The 25,733-nt window shown below is 39.9% G+C and overlaps 3 protein-coding genes across 3 annotated transcripts; 1 reads left to right on the forward strand and 2 right to left on the reverse strand.

Moving 5' to 3' along the window:
• Positions 1 to 2,416: 2,416 nt before the first annotated feature.
• pmela (premelanosome protein a) lies at positions 2,417 to 9,768 on the reverse strand. The gene is made up of 12 exons (XM_023423735.2): positions 9,630 to 9,768; positions 8,144 to 8,239; positions 7,900 to 8,046; positions 7,393 to 7,527; positions 6,340 to 6,501; positions 5,945 to 6,229; positions 5,080 to 5,841; positions 4,807 to 4,983; positions 4,586 to 4,688; positions 3,889 to 4,094; positions 3,708 to 3,798; positions 2,417 to 3,024 (listed from the first exon to the last, which is right to left on the reverse strand). The coding sequence occupies exons 1-12, from the start codon at positions 9,685 to 9,687 to the stop codon at positions 2,871 to 2,873; spliced, it is 2,376 nt and encodes a 791-aa protein (XP_023279503.1). The 5' UTR covers positions 9,688 to 9,768; the 3' UTR covers positions 2,417 to 2,870.
• Positions 9,769 to 14,119: 4,351 nt separating this feature from the next.
• Positions 14,120 to 18,717, forward strand: cdk2 (cyclin dependent kinase 2). The gene is made up of 7 exons (XM_023423510.2): positions 14,120 to 14,559; positions 15,882 to 15,959; positions 16,051 to 16,171; positions 16,269 to 16,439; positions 17,119 to 17,220; positions 17,316 to 17,519; positions 17,692 to 18,717. The coding sequence occupies exons 1-7, from the start codon at positions 14,444 to 14,446 to the stop codon at positions 17,794 to 17,796; spliced, it is 897 nt and encodes a 298-aa protein (XP_023279278.1). The 5' UTR covers positions 14,120 to 14,443; the 3' UTR covers positions 17,797 to 18,717.
• Positions 18,718 to 19,535: 818 nt separating this feature from the next.
• olfml3b (olfactomedin-like 3b) lies at positions 19,536 to 24,486 on the reverse strand. The gene is made up of 3 exons (XM_023423509.2): positions 24,313 to 24,486; positions 22,975 to 23,260; positions 19,536 to 22,246 (listed from the first exon to the last, which is right to left on the reverse strand). Exons 1-3 carry the CDS (start codon positions 24,409 to 24,411, stop codon positions 21,465 to 21,467), a joined length of 1,167 nt encoding a protein of 388 aa, XP_023279277.1. The 5' UTR covers positions 24,412 to 24,486; the 3' UTR covers positions 19,536 to 21,464.
• Positions 24,487 to 25,733: the final 1,247 nt, after the last annotated feature.

The following is a 25,733-nucleotide window of genomic DNA, read 5'->3' on the forward strand; positions in this document are numbered from 1 at the left end:
AAACGTTCACTTTCATTATTTCACAAAACCAGTGCATCTTTTAGAAAACACACTTTTCTTTGTATAACACATGAAGGCAAACACATGAAGGTGTTTTCAGTGTTTATATCTACTCCGAGTTGCCGCAATCGAAGGCAGTGTGAAAAAGCTGCCATGGCAGACATCGGCGCACACGTAGGCGTAGTAGTTGTTCGATTGTGGATAACAATGCTTATTTTCAGACAGTCTCTCCTGACAGGCATTCGTGGTATTGTGCTCGGTTGTAAACAAAAGTTTTCGAGAAAAGTTTTGAGATATGTTTTACTTTCTCACCTCCACAGAGCTGGCAAATCAGGGCGTGAATGTTGGATTGTCAGTTTTGGAAAGTTACAAAAATTATTGGGCAAAACTACATCCCCGGGCAGACGTTCGAGACTTTGGATGCTGTTTGGTGACCACACCAAAAAGCATACTGACACCTTTAGTGGTGCTCATAGCTGTCTGCCACAATGTCTTTTCTGATACAACCACAGAGAGGCACTAAAGTTGGAATTGTTCAAATTTTCTACTTTAAGGTACAATACAATGCGGCATGTGAAAAGAGTTATTACCAGGGCAAAAAGAAAAAAATTGGAAATGGTGTTGTGCACAAGAGATGAAAACATACTCTGTATGCCGATTGTGGGCTGCAGTGAGACTTATCACTGCAGTAGGTTTCTGCAGTGTAGAGGACAGATGAAGGAAACAGCATCACTTTTAGATCTGTTGCTAGGGAGTGGTGAGCAATAAAGTGTCGTTCAGATTAATCAGAGCTGCATAGCTGCTCGGGTGATGTCACCTCACTGACTCATCTCTAGTTTCACCACCCAGTGTGGAGTCAAAAATGTGAAAAAGAAGATTTTGAGATAAAAAAAAACAACCCCAAACCTCTCCAACCTTTAGCTGGATTTAGGTGATGATAATGCTGGTGTGCTTTTCCGGGGACAAATGGTGAGGATGCAGTGACCTATAAAAAGCTCCAGGGCTGGTAAGATGGCAAGATCCGGCAGGGCTGTCAGGGCCAAGATGGAGATCATCTGTGAAAAATGATGGCCTCCCAGCAGAGCTGCTGGGTTGTGTCTTGGCTGCAGATCACGTCCGGAGCAAACGGAGATGGCAGAGAGGCACTTGGTGCATGTTGCCAAGAGACATGTTAACAGTCGAGGATGATTAACTGCTGTGTTTGGTAATTACTGTAATGACACACAGCAGTGTAGAAGGGTATTCATTTGGAATATTTATGTGTGTATGTACGGAGAGTGAGAGACAGAGAAAGGACATTGTGGAGTGATGTTTGCATAAATAAAACCACACCAATACAAATTGCCTTCTGAAGTCCCTCAGTTTTGTTGAGAAAGGTGTGCAGTATGTACCATACTCATGTTTTGCTGCACAGAACACTAGATCACTCTTTTTCCACATTAGTGCAAAAATACATTCAACCAAGTTTTAAAATCAGTAAAAACAGATATCACTGCAACACCATTTGCTAAAAACAGTGTTTACTTTGGACTTTGGTTCCTGCATGCTGACCAAGAGACGGTTTTCCTTTAGGTCTCCATCAATCCACGTCTTTGTTCCTGCTGTGTAGACCAGGCCATAGCTTCACCCACAAACGATTCAGCTGCAATGACGTCAGCCTAATTTTCTGCACTGCAGTGTGTCATATAACATGCATGTAACTACCAGCCGCTCTGTGTCGGCTCACTGCATGAAACATCATAGTAAATCATTTTAACTGAGCAGAGAGTGGGGCATGATGGTAATATTTTTTAGCACACTCAGCTGCCGTGCTCCTACCACACCACTCTCTGACCACATCACTGCTGCTGCTAAATGTCTGCTGAGGCCGTGTCGATCCAATTGTTCGTGATATGGTTGCACATATTTTTCATAGAGTTGTAGTTTACTGAATAGGCATCTTTTTCTGTTTTATTGCACTTTACATTATGTATTGGATAGCATTTCAAGTGTTGCATGTTTTTCTATATTCACTATACGTCATGAACTGGTTTAGTTATACGAAACAAAAAGGATATTAATTGAAATAATAATCAAATATTGTATGTTAGGGATCCATTACTGTGGACTGTACAACATGGAGGGTATTATCACATGTATACCATGCCCACTTGCTGGCAAAATATGTATGCCATATGTAATCACATTCCCGTCCAGATTCACGCAAGTATCAGTGTATCAGTATCAGTGTTTTCACAGGTTACACAAATAGCCTCCGCTCCAGTTCTTTAGCTAAGCGTCACTGTTTCTGTCTTTACCTAAGATTTAATCCTGGCACATTGAATAAGAACCGCAAACACCTGCATCATGCGTGTCCAATATACTGTCCGGTTACTAGACATTAATGCACACTATACAGTAGACAGGAAACACATGATGGTGATAAAGATCCATTTTATTCATTTCAGGGTATCAAACATGTTAATGTTGTGTGGTGTATGTGATTTAAATTACATTATAAAGAAAATTAACTTAATTGTGTTAACATTGATTTTCAAATTGGTTCAGTATAAGTAAGCCACAAATAAGACAATAATTTCTATAAGCTATCAGTGCCAATTAATAAAACGTATAATATAAAATAAATATCACTTTCCTCTAAACACGTTTCAACATTTTTTTATTACACTTTTTATTACACGTTTGACTCCTTTCTGTTCTTACTGTTCTGTTGCTGTGCACAGGGCTGGTTCACTTCACTTGGTTCACTTAACTTATTCTGGTTTAATACATTGACTGGGACAATATCACTACAAGTAGAGTATTAGGCGTATAAAGCCAATATGTTAGAAGGAGTTGTAGATGTTGAGTGCACCAGCTGATAATGATATTCACACAATCCTCCCCTGAAGCAGTGGACGACTTTCTCCTGGTGACTGTCGGCTCAGCAAGTTCCACAACAACAAAGGAACTGATGTTACGGCCGAGCTGCCTCCATTACTGTCACCGTGGTCTTCTCTTAGCGGCTGGTACTGCTTGAACCGTCTGTATAGATACATGGGACAGGTGAGGAAATTTCACACAAAAGTTTAAGCAAATATGCAAATGTCTGTCAACAAGGAGCAAAATCAGAAAAAAAAAAGTAAACGAGACTCTAGACAAGGAGAAGGAAGATAGTTGCTTCTTGTAATTGAATCAGTGCTGCTGCACGTTCTTTAATTGTCTTTACATGATTCTTGCATAATCACTCTCAGTTACACTATGTCTTCTCTAAGGTCTTATTAGGATGAGTTAGTATTGTCTGGATTAAGAGGAAGGTAAAATCAGTTTTGTCTGAACCATGGTTTGCAATAAATGTATTAGTTTTCAGCCACAGCGGCAGCATTATAAGGATGACAGTGTCAGTCCACTTCAAATTTAATTCTTTGTGAAACATTGCGTAATTATTCTAGCAATATGCCAAGGTGCAAGCTTAGGCTGGCTTTTAAAGGGAATGGGAGATGGTACCCTAATTGGTTTATTGCATGTTGTGCCATAAACACTCCCATGATTAAGAGACTAAGTGCAACCTATTTGAACCATGCGCCGCTTTTTTCCTCCATTAAAATAGCAAAAGTGGATATGGACACGCCTCAAATGCACTTGCGCCATTTCTGTATTGTTGCTAATCAGTTAGCTATCAGTTTGGGTGTTCCACAGGGATAAGGGTTTATAAGCTAGGTACTCACCTGTACATCAAACCAATACAACAGATGATGCAGGCAAGTGCCATAACACCCAGGACTGTAGCAGCAGTTCCAGCTGGGGAACCACCAGAGCCTGCAATCAAAGCACATTTTATGAATGAGATAGAATGACCTATTGATTAAGTGATTTAAGCTGCTATTAATTAATTTTTCTTTTACTCACCTACTGTTACACTGACTCTAGCACTCGCCACAGCAAGACTGACATCATTGGTCAAAGAGACATTGATGCAAAATACTCCGGAGTCATTGAAGAACTGACGAAGGATCAGCTGACAGTCTGGAGAGGGTGAGGCTGCATTACAGACGGTTTGTACTGGTGTGATACAGTCAGCATCCGAAATGACTGTGCAGACCTCACTTGGAAGACTGAAGGAAGGATAGTTGGGAATGAGAGATGTGGTGGCAGAGAGACCAATAATTAGTGCATATATTAAACTTGAGTGCGTATAACTACACAATAAAAAAAATTACATAGTTTCCATGTAGGCAAGCTGGGAGATAAGTGGTGCATTAGTTACAAAGAATATCAAGATAAGACCAAATCAATACACCTCTAATGGTAAGCTGAACAGTAAGTGAACCTCTTGACCCTCTCTGCATGCTCTATTTATTGAGTTGGAGCCACTTTATTTCCATTTCCAGGCCAGTAGTTTTGACCTTTACAGATTCATACATTTGATGGCTACAGTGCAACATTTTGGAAGTTTTGTATCAGTGTCATCTGTTGTTTGATTTGTAAGTTTGAATGAGAAGGAAATGTTGTGTAATTCCAAATTAAGCTAAATAAACAACCACAACAAGAAGTGCTCTACCTTCCAACTAGCTCATGTAACTACTCAGTGAATGTTATTACTCACCTTCCCTGACAGGTAATGGTGAGGTCCACGGCATTTTGATCCAATTCAGTCGCCAGTGCCACAACATTGGACACCTGTACAATCTCTACACTTTCAATACCCTCTGCAGGTTTGAAAGATGAAGAAAGATTTGGTTAAACTGTGCTGTTTTACGAAGCACAATATTGAATATTTAGTTAAGGTCTAATCTGCCATAATAACAAAAAACCATGTTTACTTACGAACAACATCTAGAGAAGTGGCGATGGAGCCGTAACGGTAGACCATGCAGTCCGCTGTCAACTCTGGCGCTTGTCTTTTAGCCACAACAAGGGCAACTTGTGCTGCATCTGTTTCCACTTCAGCTTGAACTTCACCTTCAGCTGGAGCAGCAGCCTCCTCCTCACCTGCTGGTTGCTCTGGAAAAAAAAACAGAAACTTTATATTAGTATTTTGTCACAAGAGCTGTCTTCTTCTTTTGTGTACACTTATATTGGTTTACCATAAATGCTCACCTGCAGCAGCTGCAGTAGCTGCAACTTCATTCTCAGTTTCCAGTACTTCAGCCTCAGCTGGTGCTGCCTCTTCTACAGCTGTGGTCTCAGTGGCAGCAGGAGTGACAACGTTATCAGCAGTGGCCTCTGTGGCAGCTTGCACAACCTCTGCAACAGCATCAGCAGCAGCATCAGTAGTCACAACATCAGCTTCTTGCTCTACAGCTTCTTCTGCCACAGGAGCGACAGTGACACCGTCAGCGACCTCAACTGCAGCTTCTTCTCCCTCTGCAACAGGAGCAACTGAAGCAGCAGCATCAATCACAGGCACGTTTTCTGCAGCTGCATCTGCCACCACTGCGGTTTCTTCTGCGGTAGCTGTATCTGCAGCAGCTGTTTCTTCAGTTGCAGGTGCAACAGGGGCAGCGGTGGCCACTTCTCCTGCTGCAGCATCTGTTTCCTCTGCAGCAGCATCTACTTCTGCAGCAGGGGCAGCAGTGTTGGCTGGGTCTTGTTCCTCTGGAACAACAGCTGCATCAACTACTGCAGGTGCTACTGAGGCAACCTCTACTACCTCTGCATCTGTATCAACGACTGCTTCTCCATCTTCTGTATTTGCGGCTGTGTCAGCTGGCTGCACAGAAGCAGCAAGTGGAGTGGCGTCAGAAGCGGGAACATCTAGAGCAATTGTATCTCCTCCCTCAGCTGTTGCTGCTGGGACATCTGCAGGGGTGGAGGCCATCACAACGACTGCTGGGGCTACAGAGGCATCGATAGGAATCACTGTAAGAAAAGTGAAAAACAACTGAGCAAAACTTAATTCAGACATCACACAGGACAGCATTTATATAAACGATAAAACAAATGATTTTTATTAAAATCTCACCAGCAGTGGGGTTTCCACAGCCATTAGGGATGCTTGCCATCAGGACCACCTGAGGTTTGAAGGTCCCGAGAGCGAGATATGTGTGTGTGACTGTTTGCTCTCTGGAGATCAGAGTCCCAGTGCTATCACCAAAGTCCCAGCTGAAGCTGATGTCGGCATTGTTGAGATACTGGCTGGGATCGTGGAGTTTGACGCTAAAAGCAATAGCTCGATTCTGGATGAAGTTCTGGTCATCCTGGTTTACATCACTGACTTGGGCAAGTGATATGGTGAAGGGAACCTGGTCTGAAGACAGAACAAAAAATGTAGAGATGTAATGATGGGGGTTGTTAAAGAAATACAAATATTGTAAATAGTTTTCCTCAAGTTGGGTTAGAGATTGTTCGATGGGTTACCTGTGATGATGAAGGTTGAGGAGGCATAGCCGAGAGGGATGAACTTGTCTCTGCCACGGGTGTGATAGATGACAACCTCCATGTTGTAGGAGCCCAGGGGGACATTGTCTGTACCAATGGTCAGGAAGGAGGACGGTCCATCTGCCACCTGCCAGTAACGCCCTTTAATACAGTGACAATGGGATTATTAACAGTAGACTGGTAATCACGACACAGTTCAGTTGATTCACACATGTTGGAGACACTCCAGATGTCACTTTCATCACACGGTACATGAGATGCTTTTGTGATGGTGAACAAAAAAAAAAAAGGCTCCTGTTTAATTTGTTGAGAAGTAACAGCAGAATAGAGTGAGGAACAATTTTAAAGTCTTCATCTGGGAATCTGTTTTAAAATTGTAATAATTTAATGCAGGTGTGCTTCCACTTCGCTGGTTGGGATCTCTGCTATTGTCATAAACCCATATTAACATGGATAATATTCTTGACTTCGTGACTTATTACCCAACACAGGTTAGCATTGTTTGATTAACCCACTCAGGGGACCATTAATGATTTGGTTGTATACAATTTTATATAAAAATTTGCATCATCAATGAATATGGGGCCTTAGGGGCCCATGAGGCCATTGTTGCCCCAGGTAGTCACCCTCTTTGCCTGGTTGGTGATCCAGCCTTGCAGGTTAGACTGATGAATGACAATGGTAAACGGAGGCCATTGCATCAACAAAACTTCTTACAGGGTGCCACTACTTTAATCTATGTAATGATAATTATTCACAGATTAATTAAACCAAAAGATTATTTTCTTGAGTTAAGAGAGCACAAACTTCTCATGGCTTTACAGCCATGGTCTGTAGCTACGGTCTGTTTTTTGGAAATCATAGCTACATTTGGAAGATTGTGTTGTCTGTTTTCTCATCACTCAGTTATTCAGTAATAACGATCCTGTGAATTTTTTTCACCACAAATGGAGCAAAATATTTCTTTATACAACACTTGTAGTTAACGAGCAGCCTAAGTTTCAGTTGGGCACATTATTTCAAAATCTTTACCCCATGTCTTCCACACAAACACATAGTGAGGTTTCTTGTTCTGGCTCCTGGGGAACGGTGTGCCGTCAGGGAAAAGTCCCGTCTGCTCAGAGTCCTGGTCAGGATACACAGCCTGACCCTCCTGATACTGTTGTCCTGAAAAAGAGGAAGGCCACAGATCATACATCAGTGTAATAAAAGACGTGAAAACGATGAAGATGAGGCACCACAGGTGAAATAAAATAAGATTAATTATCTTTTATTCTAACACAAACTAGCGGAATTTCAAAATCACATTGGTTTACTGATTGAAATAAATTGTCAGGGTTTTAACTGGTAATTAAAAAAGACATTATTTTGTTGTCACATCTGTGGTAAAATCATCAGCTATCCATTCATAGCTGCTTTTTATTGTTTGTGGTTTTGAACTTTAATGAAAATAGGAAAAAATAATGACGTCACAATAGGTTGTATAGTAACCTGTGGTCCCTTCACTCCACAGTGTCAGTGCTAGAGAAGTCATCTTACCATTGATGGTGCAGTTACGCTCCCAGACCACCTGCCCGTCAGGGAGGACTGTCTGATTTGGTGGGAAATTTAGATTAATGGTGAAGGTTGCTCTTGCTCCAGTCAGAGTGGGTGCATCGTTTTTAAGATCAAAGGTCACTTCACCTCCTGGAAAGAAGATTACACACACAATTTATCTCATTTAGACTGTGACAGACTCACAGAGAGAAGCTTTTCTGTATCAAAATTAAAAACGGAGGCTCACCGGACCAACAGTTTCTGAATCTGGGGTCTCCATCTTTCCACGCAGGATACATCCGTGAGTTCCATGAGCGGTAACGTGTGAACTGACTTCTAGGCTCTGTGAGGAATATTACAAAAGCTTCAGGAAAAGCAGCTACAACCTGCAACTCATGTTATTCTCAACAACAACCAAAACAACCACTGAGTTTCCAAAACATAGTGAGTTTTTTTTAGGGCTATTCTATCTTTAAAACCCCTGCCTTGGCTGCAGAAATATATATATTTCCTGTTGTTTGTCAGTGTATTTAACTGGATATTTATATTGTTTGTTTTGGCCAGATTCAGTAGAGAAGACACATCAGTAGAGATAAAGTTTGTTGGCATGAATCCTATATGATAACCAAGCAGGTTTTAAACATTAATGATAGAGATGCTTAAGTAAACAAGAGCAGCTCCATGATTATGGCGTTGAGGGTGGTTCAGGAGAGTCGGGGTTCTTGGCGGTGGAAGTCACACGACCTGCAATCCTCCTCAATCCCTTTCATGTGACTATCAGCTGAGCAGCAGCATCAGTAATCCCAGCAAGAGGAATGAGAGGTCCCAGACTCTGGCTCACTGGCTTTTCTCTCAGCATGTGTGTGTGTGTGTGTATGTGTGTGTGTGTGTGTGTGTGTGTGTGTGTGTGTGTGTGTGTGTGTGTGTGAGAAAATGACACTAAGGGGATCTTTTTAAAATGTTATTTTTCAAATACCCTCACTCAAACAGAACTAATAATTTTCACATTTCCAAGTATGAAAAGAAAATAACATAATGAATTACAGTAGAGTTTCCTGAATTATAGCACATACCTTGGAAAATTGGCATAAGAAATTATGTAATGGCGTAAAATTGGCATGAAAAAGTTTGTACAGCTTCCTCCTGTTTAACAGAGTGGAGTGTGTTCGCATGAAACAAGCAGAAAATTACACTATAATACATTTGCTGTTCAATTTGTAGTGCAAACACATAATTTCTAACTCAAAGATCCACACATAAGCTTACAACTAGTGGGAAGCAGAAATGACATCAGACACAGTAATTAAAATTAATCACTTTCCCTGGTGTTAGTTTTACCTCACGCACAGTAAAATACTCAACCTTAACAAACAATTTAGACTCATTTTCAGCTTTGAAACTTTGTTTTTCTCAAACAAAAGAGAAAAGCGGAAACTGGTTTGAGATAATTCCACTTTATCAACTTGAAGTTTGTCTTGTTTTAGATATAAGTGTGTCAAACAAGATCTATGAATACAGCTCGATGTAGTTGCACTGAGAAAATAAAAGGTCTACAAAATACAAAAGTTGATTCTGCAAGAAAAAAAGTCAATTGAAAAGTTGTTTTACTGTTTTGATAGAAAATAGTGTGTGAAGAAGAAATGTAATGTGATAAAATTTTACCAAAAAAAACCCCAACATAAAACCACATGCCTGACCAGAAATTGATTATCAATAACTTCAGATGTACTCACTTTTCGCATTGGCTGATGTAAGAGCCAAAACCAGCAGCACAAGTGCCAGAGTCCTCATCCTGTGTTTGTTAGTGTGTGTCCTCTCTCTGAGCCCCGATCCTAACCCGGCTGAACCCCAACTCCCACAAACACAACTCCCAGAGAGATTTAAAAAATATCTCCTCACGCTCTTTAAGAGGGCCTCAGACCTGAATTACCATAAATTTCTTCTCACCTCTGACATCATTGTGAGTCTGTAAACTGGCACCACCCACTTCAAGAACAGATGTAAGTGCTGTTTTGTTCACTATTGTTGTGAATTGCCAGAAAAGTTGTTTCCACTCGTATTTTTTTAAATTAATATTATCTTTTTTTTTTAATTTTATATTCTCACATAAAAGTGTTTTCACTTCATGTGTAACGTGTATTTTTACTTTTGAGCCACATTTAAGCCCCATTTCCATTGTCTTTTTCTGATTCTGATGCTACATGTCATACAGTAAATACAGTACCTCCAATAAAGCGTCCAGGAAATTGTACAGTAATCTAACACAGAAAAAAAAAATGGATAAAGTGCACGTAAATAATTCAAGTGAACACAAAATAACGGACATCCCTCAAGTAGGACAATAATTTCTAAGTGCATTATTGGAAAATCAATGGATGCTTTCTGCACAGTATAAAGGCAAATGTTGTGCGTGACGCCGGCTTAAGGATGGAGAGCAGTGAGAACTGGGAGCAAAGCTCGAGTCATGCCTGTGTTTGACGTATGACCTTAAAGCTATGTGTGCATGGGCGTCACAAGATGAGTGTGTGGACGGCAAATCAAAGGCATCCTTTTATTTCCACAGCCATTGCTCCGTATCCTGCTGTCCACCTCGGGCTGCTGCAGCTCTAAGAATCTGTGCTCGTGGTAACACACAGACACACCCGTGCTCGGATTATGAGACACATCCTCTGTAACAACGCAAAGTTTCATTCAGATGGGGACGAGAAAACATTTACATGAATGAGCTGATCGATTCTGGAAGTGATTAAAAAACTAAAACCAATTTTCACTCACATCAATCTCAAAATTTTTTGTCTCCTCGTGCTTATTTAGAGAGTTCTCTCAGCAAATATGAGTCACATCTAGTCTATGACAAAGCATCCCACATGTAGCATCTTCAAGTAACATGATGCAAATGTCAATAAATCCTGAAGATATCATTGATACATCACAGTTAATTATTTATGTTTCTCTGTTGGCCTGAGTCTAATCAGGATGTGCTATAAAACTGGAAAATAGAAGAGCATCATTTAAGTGTGTTTGTTAGGTAATTCACCGATCAGTTTCTCTATAATAAAACAGAGTAATGTAGACTCACATAGTATTTATCTAACACATTATACATGTTTATATTGTGTTACAGCATGAGAAGTATCATAATATGAAAACCTTTGCTGTTGAAGAGGCAGGGTTGAACAGTCTCACACTCATAATCTACCCATTCATTCAATCAAAATGAAGCAATGTGCATTATAATAATGGTTCTGGTGAAAAATGCCATATTTAAGGGAGAAATATGAATGTATAAAACATGAGTAAATAATAAAGAGCAGATGCTTTCATAAAAGCTTTTATTATTTACTCACCTTTTACTTATGTTCTTATATTTAGTATTTTTATTTAGTTATTTATTAGTTTTGTACTTTTCCTGTTTTTGTTTCCTGTTTTTGACTTTTCGGATTTGCATGTTAACTCCTATGAGCAATTAAAGTTAAATGAAAGAGACGATTAAGTGGTCATACTAAGTACTAATATTTTACTTTAAAAAAATCAGTCATTATGAGCTCTGTTATCACAGTGATTGGTGGTTTTCCCACTGATGTTGTCTCATGTCTGTGAGTCTGTTCAGGCTGCGCTACATGTGACCTCTCATGTGCTAACAGCAAAGTTCAGGAGGAAATAAATCCGCCCCACAGAGCACCTGACTTAACATACCACAAATAGTCAAACATCAGCCTCTTTCCTCATTAGTCTCCACTGTGTAGTATCTTAATAGCATTGTTGCTGTGGTTCAGGGACTTTCTGGGATTAACATGAAATTTTGAGAGCTGTTTAGACAGAAGAAGTCATGGGAAATAATCAAAAATCTGGGAATTTTACAAGTGCTCACTTTCCAGGAAAATTCTTGGATATGTTTTTTCAATGTATAACACAGATTTACTGCATTTGGTAGTTGACTTCACAATAAGTCAAATTAAAAAAATTACATAAATTCTAAAAAATTACAACATTAAAAAAAGTAGTGAATTATCACATTAACTAAATAAACAGTAATCAAAGTGCATAGACTTTAAAATTGGGGGCCACAGTTAATTTCGGGTGCTTGAAAAAAACACCGAACCACAGAGCCACTCACTGACCTGCATTCACACACACACACACACACACACACACACACACACACACACACACACACACTCTCTTTTCTAAACACTAACTCACAGAAAATGAGGATTGTGTTTTGCAATCGACCAAAAGTCAGATCAATAAGACCATCTGGTTTGTAAAAAGCCAGTTGAAGATCGGACCAGACAGTCACATCAGTTCATGAATACAGCAAGTCCCAAAAATGGGACAATAAAAACCTTTCAGTGGAACAGGACTTTCATCAGGATACCTTTCTGAGGTAGATCTTAGGGTAGCTACCTGTTTCCTAACAATGTCCACACTGATTATTCCTTTGCATGTGTACTAGTAGCCAGAAAGAATAGTGACTGGCATCACTTTCAGAAACAATCTCTGTTTATTAAACAAAATTAGGCAAAACTAGAAACCAACCTACACTCTCATCTAACCATGGCAGCCTTTTTAGCTTGTCTTTATGCCTCTAACTCACACATAAACAATAAATAAATGTTTCCTTTGTTGTGGACAGAGACATATAAATCTGCTGGGTGGAGATATGTCAAGCCTCTGGGCTTTGATCATGTGCAGTATTGGGCATGAATGCTTTCATGTCTAGACGGATCAACAAAGGCTGTTTCAGAGGACACCTAATGCCTCATGACAAAGCCTGGTCCATATTTTAGATCAATATGGACCAGTTGTACCAACATTGACCTACCCTACATCTAATAGGAGAATCAGTGAGATTCTACATAAGTCTACATAAATACAACCACAAAATCATGATAAGAAGTTGCAGAAAAAATAATGTGTCCCTCCTGATGTTTCATGCCACCTTGAAGCCAAATGGTTGACAGATAATGACATAGGTTATTTATCAGACCTGACAGGACTTTGGGTACGTTAAACTGTTCACTTAAGCATCCTGGTGACCTGTTGATTCCCATGATTATCTAACTGCTCTGTCACCGGCTTGATTCCTGCTGGAGATCTTTGTTGCATGTTGCATAATATCATTTTAACTTGTCACACACGGGTATAACTCATAACATTACTACGGCATTGCAATAATTCCTGCAACAAAACCATTAATAATGTTAGTGCTAACACTTAATCTTTTATTGTCAAGTCAAAATGTCTGCTGTGAAAATGGTCTTTGAATTTGTTCATTTAGAGGAGAGTTAACAAAACAACATTTTTGGCTTTCCCAGAGGAGGCATGACAGAGAAAGGTTAGACACCTCAGCTTTACAGAGCAAGTGATTGCACAGCTTTCACTAGAGGGAGCAACTGTCCTCCCTCAGTCTCTCCAGTACACAGTGAAATAATTGAGGGCAGCAAACCAGACTAAATCAATAGTGTGCAAAAATTCTGAAAAAGTAAACAAAACTGCCACTCATTAGATTAATGAGGTATTTTGAAAGTAATCTTGAAAGTGTTGCTTGTTTCTTTGTGTTGTGTTAGTTCACTGTCATTTGTTTCTACCAAGTTTTGCTCAGTTGATAATAAAAGAGAGATTGAGCAATACACAAATGTGAGTAGTAGTCATAGTAGTTCCCCTGTTAATTGTTCTAAAATTTGTAAAAAATAAAATAAAATAAATAAATAAATAGAAAAAAAAAGAGAGATTTATAAAGAGACTTAGATTTTGTTTAAACTTTCTATTTGTTAAATCAGGTTTCTGTAAACGTCACATGTGTTTATCTTTATTTTATAGCATGATATATTTATTTATTTCGATTAAAAAAACAAATTAAAAAATAACTTCCGCCTCCGCCTCTTATAATACACCCATGCGTTGAATATGAAAAACGTCATCATCTTCTCACCATGTGACCTGTGAGGGTTGTTCGTTGAATGCTCTTTCTCATCCCGACATGAAACGACTCCATCTCCCGACTTACACTCATTGACATTAAAACCAAGAATTTTAACACAATTGACAAGTGCATTTGAAAAACATGTTTACTTACTCAGCATTGCCAGTCTAATACACGACGATTCCCTCTGTGGGCGCTGGTGAGAGGCGATTAGAAAAACTCAAAAACACCACCCGGCTTCGGTTGACGGTGTGTCCTGAACAGAAAAACGAACGCGCTCGGGGTAACGCGGGAAACGGCGCTGTGTTGGTTCAGTGTTTTCCACAGAGCAGCAGCCACCGCGCTAATCCTCATATTTACTGAACCCATCATCACCAGGGCCGGCTAATGACCCTTTCTACGGCTTTTAGTGGCTTCACTCTGACCTGAGAAAGTTTATCCTCAACAGGAACTCCGTCCTCAGGCTGTGGTGAGTCCGGACAGTTTTAACCACCCCGGAGGAGCGGTTAATTATATGTCGGTCCCCCACGTTTGTCTCCGTAGCCACCGAGCAGTTGTTAGCTCCGACACAAAGAGAGGAGTCTTGCTAACTGGCTAAACAACCAACAAACTTATCCGGAAATGGATACGTTTCAGAAAGTGGAAAAGATAGGAGAAGGGACGTACGGAGTGGTTTACAAAGCGAAGAACAAAGTCACCGGAGAAACTGTCGCTCTGAAGAAAATCAGGCTAGACACGTAAGTTACCGTAAGACTGCTGGGTGTTATCATCTGGCCGATTTCTGCTGCTAACTACACAGCTTCCTCCTACCGCGCTGAACACAGCTGAAGGATTTTCCCGGGTTGACATCAGAAAATAAAAACATTACAAAAACGATGTGTGTTATCCACCAGCCTTTAAGTTGTAGCTGTGCTTAGACAGTACTAACATATATCCCTATGCCCCTAACACTTATATTTCACATTTTATTTTTCATGCACATTTTACAGCATCCATTTAGCTATAACATCAAAACACGATCCATTTAATGGAGAAGAACCTATAAGTACTGTAGATGTTTTTGCATTGAGTCCCAACCAGCAAAGAGAAACGACTCTGGTTGAACTCATGTCTGATAAGAGGTCACAAGGTGAGCTGAAACAGTGAGCTGGTTAGCTGCTTAGTCGACTGACAGAAATTAATGTACAACTATATGGAGAGTTGAGCAATCGTTTGTCATTTTTCAAGCATATTTTATGAATATTCGGGTTTTGGGTTGGGTGGACAAAACAAGACTTAAAAACATCTCCTTGGAGTTTTGACATTTCATAAACTAAACGACGAAATAAGAAAAATAATTGTCAGATTAACTGATTATTAAAAATGATTAGTAATAAGTTGCAGCCCTTTGCTTTATTATAAGCAGTCAGGGGGTCACAGGGTCAAAAGCCCCAATAATTCTGGGAACCACTGAATATAATGCATATTTAAACATGGGTCTGATTGTTGCTTCAGTGCATGTGTAAGTATGTAAGTGTATTCCTTATTTAGGCCTACAAAATGAAATTTTTTATTTATAATATTCTTGTGCTGTCATGCTGTGCCAAGTAACACACATTTCCCAGGCCTCAGCAGGTGGCATCAGTGAGTCTCTGTATCCATTGTTTTGTGACTTTTGTGTCAGACAACAGGAAGCAAAATCATTAGTGGGCTTATCGGTCCTTTTGCTGATTTGTTAGCTGCACTGCCAGTGATGGTGCAGTGATGTAATTATAGGACTTAGAGCAGTGCCACTATAACAGAGGCAGCTGACGGCACGACTTTGGTCGTCTTCATGCAGTTACTTTGTTTTTATCAAGTTAGTTTTTGATTGGATGCTTTACACCTGCCCCAACTGTCAAGACACAGAAAAGATAGAATAAAACTAATTAAACATGATAGTGAAACTGTCGTCAAATCAACAATAACCAAGCAGAAGTAAATTACAAAAATGTTAAAATGACAGTTATTATAACCTGGTATGTATGAGCGAGTGACCCTCAATAACATAACCAGTTAAGTTACCATGGATTTCATACAGGGAAACGGAGGGTGTACCAAGCACTGCCATCCGAGAGATTTCACTTCTCAAAGAACTCAGTCATCCAAATATTGTCAAGTAAGTGCTTAATCTTACATTTAGCTACTTGCAAGATAATTGTATTGTTTGAGTCAGATTTTAGTCCAACCTGCCTGTTAATGCGTTTCAGATTGCGAGATGTCATCCACACCGAGAACAAGCTCTACCTTGTTTTTGAGTTCCTTCATCAGGACCTAAAGAAGTTCATGGACTCCTCATCTGTCACTGGTATCCCACTGCCTCTGGTTAAGGTAAACATCAGCTAGATTTGCGGTCTTGATATCTTCAAGAAGAAAATTAACTCTGTCTGAATCAGCTCACCTTGGTTTATATTTCTTGCCTTTGTAGAGTTATCTTTTCCAGCTGCTGCAAGGCCTGGCCTTCTGCCACTCCCACAGGGTCCTTCATCGAGACCTGAAGCCACAGAACCTCCTCATCAACGCTCAGGGGGAGATCAAGCTCGCTGACTTCGGCCTGGCAAGAGCCTTCGGAGTACCTGTCCGCACATACACACATGAGGTAAGGTGTACAGCTTCCATCTTTGATCCACGCCAACAAGCTTGTGAAGTAAAATAAAGGGTTATATGATTTAAAGCGCAAATTCATTACTATGACCAGTTGGTTTTTTTACATACAACATAACAAAATGTGAAAATATTAAAGAGGTCTGAAGACTTTCCGAATGCACTGTACATCTACGAACCACAAATTTCCCAAGCTAGGTGGAATCAATTATTAGTAGTGTTGAATAAGACAAAGTTGCAGTGAACTCAGAAAGCATTCATACACCTTCACTGTTTCCAAAGCCAATTCTGTTTATTAAATAAATGTAAGAGTAAATTCACTCCAAATGATGGCAGTGGCATATTTGCGTTGCTATTTCACACCGTCACTCTTTGGAGTAACTTTACTCTTTTAAAGTATCAGTGTTTTGGAAGAAAATTGAACATGGATTAAAATATATGTCTAATACTTCACACAGCAGTTCATAACAGTAAAGCCAAAGCATCTTCAGAAATGTTTCAGATGTATTCAAATTTAAATACAGAAATACATAATTTTGATTGCCACAGCAAAACGTAGTTTTGGCTAATTCTGTACTCGCAAGAAGAACAGAAAGTGTTTCTCTTGCTGCACATTTTTGCGTTTTTGTGTGTGCATTTGAGTGTTTCTAAGTCGCTTCTGTGATATTTTACAGGTGGTAACACTTTGGTACAGAGCACCAGAAATTCTCCTTGGTTGCAAATACTACTCCACAGCTGTCGACATCTGGAGTTTAGGCTGCATCTTTGCTGAAATGGTAATGCACTCAGTTTTCATCCTTCTCCACTATACAAGATGCACAATGGATCAACATCTCACCAACAGTCTGGCCTCACTGTTCTTCTTGTACAGATCACCAGGAGGGCCTTATTCCCCGGCGACTCAGAGATCGACCAGTTATTCAGAATCTTCCGCACCTTGGGCACACCAGATGAGACCGTCTGGCCCGGAGTCACATCAATGCCCGACTACAAACCCTCTTTCCCCAAGTGGGCCAGACAGGATTTATCCAAGGTGGTTCCTCTTCTTGACGAGGATGGAAGAGAATTGCTTGGAGTGAGAGCCTTTGCAGTCAATTCATACATTTGTTAATTTAGCACATCTGCCCAGGAGGTTAATGCTGTATGTTTGTTTGTGTATTTATTAGCAGGAAAAGTATATAGACATATTAATTGACATCATCTTTCTTTCTTTCTTGTTCTTTCTTTGTTGTTTTCTGTCTTTGCAGGAAATGCTGAATTACGATCCAAACAAAAGGTTATCTGCCAAAAATGCCCTTGTACATCGATTCTTCCGCGATGTCACCATGCCAGTTCCTCATCTGAGACTCTGAGTCGAGCAAAATATCGGGCCGTTTTTTATGCCAACAAACGTGTAAGCAATAAGGACCTCAGCCTCCTTTCAGGACCATACCTGGAATAGACAGAAACGGTGGACACTACAGGATATGTTGGATCCTTTATGGATATTTGATAATACTGAAAACCAGCTTTCTAGAAAATAGATGTCCTGAAGGTTTTGCTGTTATTTCACCTCCGATGTTGTAATAGTTATGAATGTTTAACTGTAATATCCAATATCATAATTTTGCATATTTATGTGCAGCTGCCATGTTTGATGTAAATGTTATTTGTGATTGGGATGTTGCTCTGACTGAGTGCAGGTCAGGCAGACACATTCTAGTTACGTGCCATTAAATTTCCCAATTTAATCGGTATGTTGGCTTCAGGATGTCCACATTCAAATAGTCAAGTAGGTAGAATTAAATGTTGTCGCATACGTTTGTGGGATAGTGCAAATAACAAATGCCGTGCTTTGTAAGACTGAGCAGCAGCTGAATGAAAGATGGAGTGACGACTCAGCACAAGTTGTCACACAACAGACATCGTAGGCTGATGTAAAACAGTTAGTGCTTAAAGAACATGAAATTATAATCATGTTCATGTAGTTTGATTCTTACAGTTGACTTTGGGTCCAAAGTATCTTGAAGTGATTTTAAAACTGCACCTTGGCTTGTTGAACACAGAGAAATGCTTCATTCGGGTTTTCTGGCAGGATTATTTACCAAACTTAAGTTCTCAGCTTTGTACATACAGTTACGATATTCAAATGTTCCCTGTTCTAATTCAGATTTTACAGAATTTAATGGGCTGTTGCATTTTTCTTATTCAAGATTTTATCCAAACTTAATTAACTGTTTTTTATGGATATTGTTTATTAACAGTTTGAAAAAAATAAACTTGTTCAAATAAGAGTTACTCATGATTTTGGTCTCAAGTCGACAAATGAAAGGTCAGTAGTCTGTTGCAGTTAGAGCACAAGTGAATCATTATTTTCTCCAATTTTGGAGCCAAGTGAAACAATTCTGCCAAATACTTTGTGAGGCAGAAACACCACAAATGCTGCCTTGCCTTATTAAATCAAATTACTGTTAACACTGAAGTAATCTCTGGTTGGTCAAATACACAGGCCCAGTTCATCTCATCAGACATACTAAGAAATTTATGAGGAAAGTTCGTGTCAGCCTGCAAAGTTATGTCACGAACTGGCAGTGACAATGAACTGTTTAATATTTCTAATATTGAGTTTAATGTGTACAAGTCAAATTATGTGAAGAAAAAACATGATGTACAGACTGACATGATATAAGTGCAGGCAAAGTACAACAAAAGTGCTGATTTAATTGTTTTCGAGACAAAAATGAAAATGAAAAGAAGCTGTGGTATCAGAGGAAAACAACATCTCAAAATGAAAATGATTTGATAGTTTTAAATGTTAAAACATCATTCCTGAGGTAATTACATGTTATTAATCTACACTAAAAAGTGGAAAACAGGCTTCAATTGCTTTAAACTAAAATCTGATAATCTGTAATAACTCCTCCATACTTAATGTTTCAAGCGTAATAATTGCAGCACCCACCCTCACGGTTTTGGATTTTTAACATACTCCTTTCAGGGTTTGAAATCTGCTCTTTCACTTGTACATACCAGGATTTCTGACTGTTTCTGACAACTCACCGTGCTCAACTGGTTTTGTGCTTCAGTTAAATATAAGTAGTCAACCAAAGTGTTGAGTGAATTAGTTTTTATTAGTCACGCCATATGTAGACATAATGTCAAACAATACAGAAGTTTAATTTAAATGAAGCAGGTTGAAAAAAAAAAAAGTGGTATAGCAACAGAGAGAGTAGAAAAAGTCTAATGTTCAAATCCTACACAGTGGCTTTAATATGATTGTACATAGCAACAGAGAGACTCCTTGGGTTAACAGGTGTAGTTTCCATTTATATTCTCATAATGAACAATTATTAGAGAAAATAGGAACTGTGGGAAATTGAGAATATTATAAGCAAACAGCAGGAAACAGATGTTATAGCCATAAATTAATATTTAACAGTTGCATTATATGAGGGGCATAAATCATATAGTGGTGTGCTTTGTAACTTTTGGTGATTTCATTTAGTAAAAGGTTAACACCACAAAATACATATGTGCTCAGCTTGTGGGAGAGGAATACATAAAGCATAAAGAGAGGAATATATTAGTGCTAGCCAGCTAGCTGTTTCTTCCTAATATCCCAGTTATATTTATGGCAGCTCTGAGGTTGTCTGCCATAGTGACTAAATGGTTGTGGATGCTTTATAAGTGACAACATCATATATATTGTGATGATGATAGTTAGTTTTAAACGTTATCAATCCGAACACTAGAAATTTGTTAACACTGGTGAATGAATAAAGCTGCAGAATGAAATTTAATTAATGTAATGTTATATCTTGACTAGCTCAGGAACACTAAAGCCTTTATTTAGACTGACTTATTATGGATGTTACACTGACTGTTACCTTTGTCAATGACTAACCATAAAGCCACAGTTCTCAGACTCAGGGGCTTCCCCTGGGGGAGAACAAGTGGTGCACATGACCAGTGGTGAGAAGAGCTGAGGTTCAATGAATTTGATTCATATGGAAATGACATAACAGTTTGCACTCAGCTAGGCCGCCAAGATTTAAGTTGTCGCAATTTATTCAGAGAGCAAAAAGACGTTTGAAGTATAGGATGGAAAGATTTTGACAGCGAGGCTGAAGTGAGTGGTCAGGTGCATTGTACTAATTCAAAATTATGATGTGACCTTTACTTGCACAATATTTGCATGAACAAAAAGAAACAAGCACTTGGAACAACTTTAGAAACAGACAGTAGCACAAGAGATCACAGGTAAGGTACAGTACAGTAAATCTATTCAGGTTGACCCACCAGTAGACACAGAGTTGATTGTATGGATGGAAGTGCAGTGCAGTGTCTGATTAGAAATATGATTGTGACAGTGATGAAACACCGTGCCTCAGACAGAGACATCACCTAATACCTCTCAAAATCTGGAAATCATATAAAACACAGCCTATGTTCACATGTGAAAGTACAGATACATCTCACAATCCAGCACTCTTTCCCCTTTTTTGAACATAAAGGAACATACCAGTCATTTTGCATTTTTATCCTATTCACTATAAATCATGAATACTTAATATCATTGCTGGCTATTTTGCAAACTATCTTAGTGTTTCAGATTTTAATGTATTTTTCCTGACGTCAAAGCAGCCAATGTTTTCTATGAATTATTATCTCCTGGTATGAAAATAATCAAATGGCAGAATCTTGAAATGTTATTGAGTTGTTTGATGCATCATACTGAACATCAGGTTTGTATCCAACTGTATTTTTAAAATTATGTAATAGTTGTGAAGTAGCACAGTACGGCATTTTATACGTGTATTAAAAGAGTAGACTTGATGTCTACTGTGATTATACAATTCAAGTTTCAATAGTATGAGGTGGAAACTAATGGCTGCCTTAAAAGTACCAAAAACACGTAAAAATCTGAACCTGTACAGTGAAAATATACAAATGGTCCCCAGCTGTATTAAACATACATGATTTGTAAGGAGCTAAAAACACTGGTATATTCATTTAAGCGTTTGGTAGGTGGGTTATCAGCTCAAATTTCTAGTTTCTTTTTCATGATAAGCTTGTACAGGATCTGGTAGCCATCGTCCCAGGCATAGAGCAGCTGCTCCTGTGGGTTGTACTTCAGACTGGAGTGAGCTCCGTAGCGTTTTGGAAAGTAAACCAGTGGCGCATCTTCGTTGGTCACCATGTCATTGACATCAAACACACACTGCACACGTGAGCGGCCGGGCTGCTTGGTGTTGTACACCACATACAGAGTGCCACAGATGACGAAGGCCGCCTCTGCGTTCTCTCTCGGACAGTTCGTGTCCCACATCTGCTCGATGTCCAGCGAGTTGGCGTCCATTTTAGCCAGAGAGATGTGCCTGTTTTGCCGTGTGGCGTAAATGGCCCACAGGCCTTCCTCGTCCACAGCCAGGTCCATCACTGTCTCAGGGGTCAGGCCGTACACGGGGACATGGTCCTGGACAGGAAACACTGCGCTGTCTGTCACAGAGTTGTTCTTCATGTCATATTTAACCACCATTACTTCTTCAGCCTGATTTATATAATACGCGTGATTGTTGTAGACGACGTGTCCTGTTCCCTTCCAGGCCGTCGGCAGCTTCAGGGTCTTGGACTGAGACATGCCCAGTGAGCGAGTGAAGTCTTGCACAGAGGAAAACTCGTGGATGGTGTCGTCATCAGTCCCATTAAAGATGTAGACCTTCCCCGAGCCCCTGCTGGTGTCTTTGCTCCACATGCCCTTTGGCCCTCCAACTCGCTTCAAGATCTTCATGGCTTTTATACTGGAGATCATGTCGCTGCAGTCTGAATATAAGACAGTGAGAGGCCTTATGTGATGGGTGACTCGTTTACAGTGTTTACATTATGATGTCATTTAAATCTATCAGAACTGTATTTAAAGGGATAGTTCAGCTTTCTTGTCGAGAGAACTGGCTCACCAAAGGAGTGACTATGAATGGAAACTTAAGGCAATGAATGCACTTTATTACCTCACTTTGTGCCTTCTTGATCAGTCGCTATATGGGACCTTTAACGACAGCAGAACGTGAGATTTCTGTGTCTTTTATTATTATAAAGCAGGTCTAGGCGTTATATAAACACTGTGAAAGTATCAAAGTGCTCTGTGCCCATATTCAGAAACTGTGCCTTAAAACGAGCCAACAGGACTTTTGTGATGTCACAACTATACAGTCACCATCCTCAGCCAAACCCACAGCACAGCACACCTGGACCCGCCGTCTAACCTACCTTTTGTGTTTTAACTTCACTAACAACACAACAGCAAGTGGTCATTCCATCGCTGAGGCCGTCTTTTTGCCTCATTTCAGAACGGACTGATCATTTGCATTCACCAGTGAGTTTTACCAAGCTACAGTAGTAGGCTACAATCCATAATCTCTGGTTGGCCTGGACCGTAAGTCACTTAGAAAACAGTCAGCCAATCAGAAGAGAGGCTCCGAGATAAACACAATGCAGTGTTTTTTCTGATAAACTGGTCTTCTTGCTGTAAGTTTAAGAACATCATATCTCACCTGAGAGTTTTGAATATTTGGTTCTCTGTTTCTCCTTCACCAGAGTCACCTGCTGCTCTATCAGCTTGTCGTCCACATCCACACACGGCTGAGCCCCGTTCTGAGTCTCCAGGTAGTCAAGTTCACGCTCAACTCGGTCCACCCTCGTCCCCACACCATCCAGATTCATCCTCAGCGCCTCTTTCTCTTTGTCCAGGTTCTCCAGCTGAGATACCATTTGTTGCTTCAGCTCCCGCAGCTCTGAGGCGTAACGGGTGGTCTGTTCGTGCCATAGAGAGATCCGGTCCTGTTTTTAACAAAGGTGATTAGTTATATCTGAATCTAAACACAAGCAGAAGTGGTCAGACTCCATCTTAGATTTTCAACAGTGGGAATGACACATGGATATTCATTTTATGGGAACTATAAATATATTCCTGGAAAGCATGGAAAAGGCCATAATTTTATGTTCCTTTCATGCTCAGTGAATAGACTGGAACAGAGGGGCATAATCAGTAGGAAACTCATCCTTCAAACAACCAGGTTCAAACTACACGTGGCAAGTATCCACCCTGCTCAAATGTCTTTTAGCAAAACACTGAATCCTATCGGCACTCTCTGTGGGTGCTGCTTTGTAGCAGACCCTGACCTCTGACCTCACTGCGGAGGAAATTAGATTTTCTCTACAGGTGATCAGTGAAGTCTGGCACCACTTTACAGAACAATGAAGAGACTAAGTGATGTGAATGTTTGAGGGAGTTTATTGTAAGCAACTGTGTTTGAAAGACTTTAGATCTAATATGGAAGAGAGAAGAGCATTACTTAATCATGAGCAGAATTGAAATAGCATTACTGAATGGCAAGTTATTACTGGTAAGTTTGCATTAGTCTGTACAATACAATACATGAGATACATTTTCATTCATGACAGAAAATTAGTTCATACACAGGCAGGAAGTTTCCTGAGAGATTTTTAATTTTCCATGTGTTGTTGGTCAAATTAAATTAAAATGAGAATTATTACCTTTACTTGATCATCATGACAAATGTAACTTTGTGACGACAAATTAGTACAAGTCTTGTAAACAAACTATCTCTACTGTCATATAATAAACTATATTTTTTATAATGGCATTTTGACATTACAGTTGTCTGACATGCATACAGACCGTTTAAGGTGCAGTGGTATAACCCAGACAAGACAAGAAGCTCATAATCCCTAGGAGAGACGTATTTTCCAGCATTTTCCCCAGTATTTGCCCACATCTGCATTCCATTGCCATTGCCCTGTCCCTGGAAGTTTCCTTTCAGAGGGACTCTGGAGCTCAGGGCTCGGCAGGGAGGTAAAGGGAGTCTTACCTCAATAGCAAGCAGCCTCCGCTCCAAATAGTCAATCAGTGCTTGGTGCTGAGCGGTGGCAAAGCAGGCCAAAGTAACCAAGACAACAAGTCCTCTCATTTTGTATCAGCTCGGTCTCTTTAGCTCCTGTAAAATATTGACTGGAGTTCAGTGGGAGTGTGTGGAGAGCCAGCCGAATCCCAGAGGTGGGCTGGAATGTTTTACCAAGCTGCCGGGGAGGAGCCAAAAACATCTGGTGCAGATGGAAGCTCACAGAGTCTAACTGAGACAAGATAGTCCATCTCATTTTTGCCTCACTTTTTACCTGGTTGACAAATTGAAAAGCCAAACAAATGTATTGTCTTCAGTGTATGGTTGTTTTCAGGGTGTTGGAACCTTTATTTCTTCAAAACACAGGACAGTAATGTGGCACAGATCCACAAGTTACGTAGGAAGAGGAAGCGAAATGTGAGTAAGAGTCAGGAGTGAGTGAAGCACTGTACTGCTCTGTATGGAGAGGAAGATATTATGGGTTGTGGATACTAATCAGAATGAAAAATAGGCCATATTCTAAACTCTCCCACAAAGTTAGACTATAGTATAGACTATTTCTCTGCAGCACAGTAGGATAGATTATTACTGCACATACAGTCTTGTGCAAAAGCTTGAGGCACTTAAGTTGTTTAGCTTATCATCCATCACGCAATCCTATCAGGGGGATGTCCTGCAACAGATGGTCTGCCCCCCACAGAGCCCTGCTCTCAACAAGATGGGGTCAGTCTGGAATTAATGACAATGAGAAAGCCCCGACTCCACAGAAATCCACAGAAAAACAACACTGGCCACTCTAAACATTGATTTGATTTAAGTTTTTTCTATTTACTACACTTTGTCTGAACTTTACAGATAAATAAACACTATTCATGGCATTATTTTTGTAAGCATCCTCACATTAAATATATCTTAAAACAATACTCACAGACCTATATTTACACTACAGAGTCACTGGTCGACATAATCCCTCTTCCTGTCCATACTGGCTGTAAAAATGATCCTGTCCACAACTCCAGTGTAAGTGATGGGGTACAGAATTCACAGTCCCCACAAAAATATATTCTAAAATTAACCAAAGCTAAGACGAGGCTTCAGCAGTCCGTTACACAAATCAAGTGGCTATCATCAAAAGTTACCGTCCTTTTAGAACATAATTCCTTCTTCGTGGACTAATCCCTCCACCCGGGCTTAGCCAAGAATCAACAGTCAGAGGAAACACAAAGAGTGATTTTCGCACTAAAAAGACTAACTTCAGGAAAACTGTGCAAAATCTGTCTAATTTTAACTGCTGAGGACACGTATTAGCTTCAGTCAAAATTTAAAATACATTTTTTGCATTTTATCCCCCATCTCTTACAGTGAAGTTGCAGTAAGAAGGGGATCTCTTC

This window comes from Seriola lalandi, unplaced genomic scaffold (assembly GCF_002814215.2).
Source record: "Seriola lalandi dorsalis isolate HSWRI2012SDOR001 ecotype SW California unplaced genomic scaffold, Sedor1 jcf7180002054692, whole genome shotgun sequence".
Classification (NCBI taxonomy): Eukaryota; Metazoa; Chordata; class Actinopteri; order Carangiformes; family Carangidae; genus Seriola; species Seriola lalandi.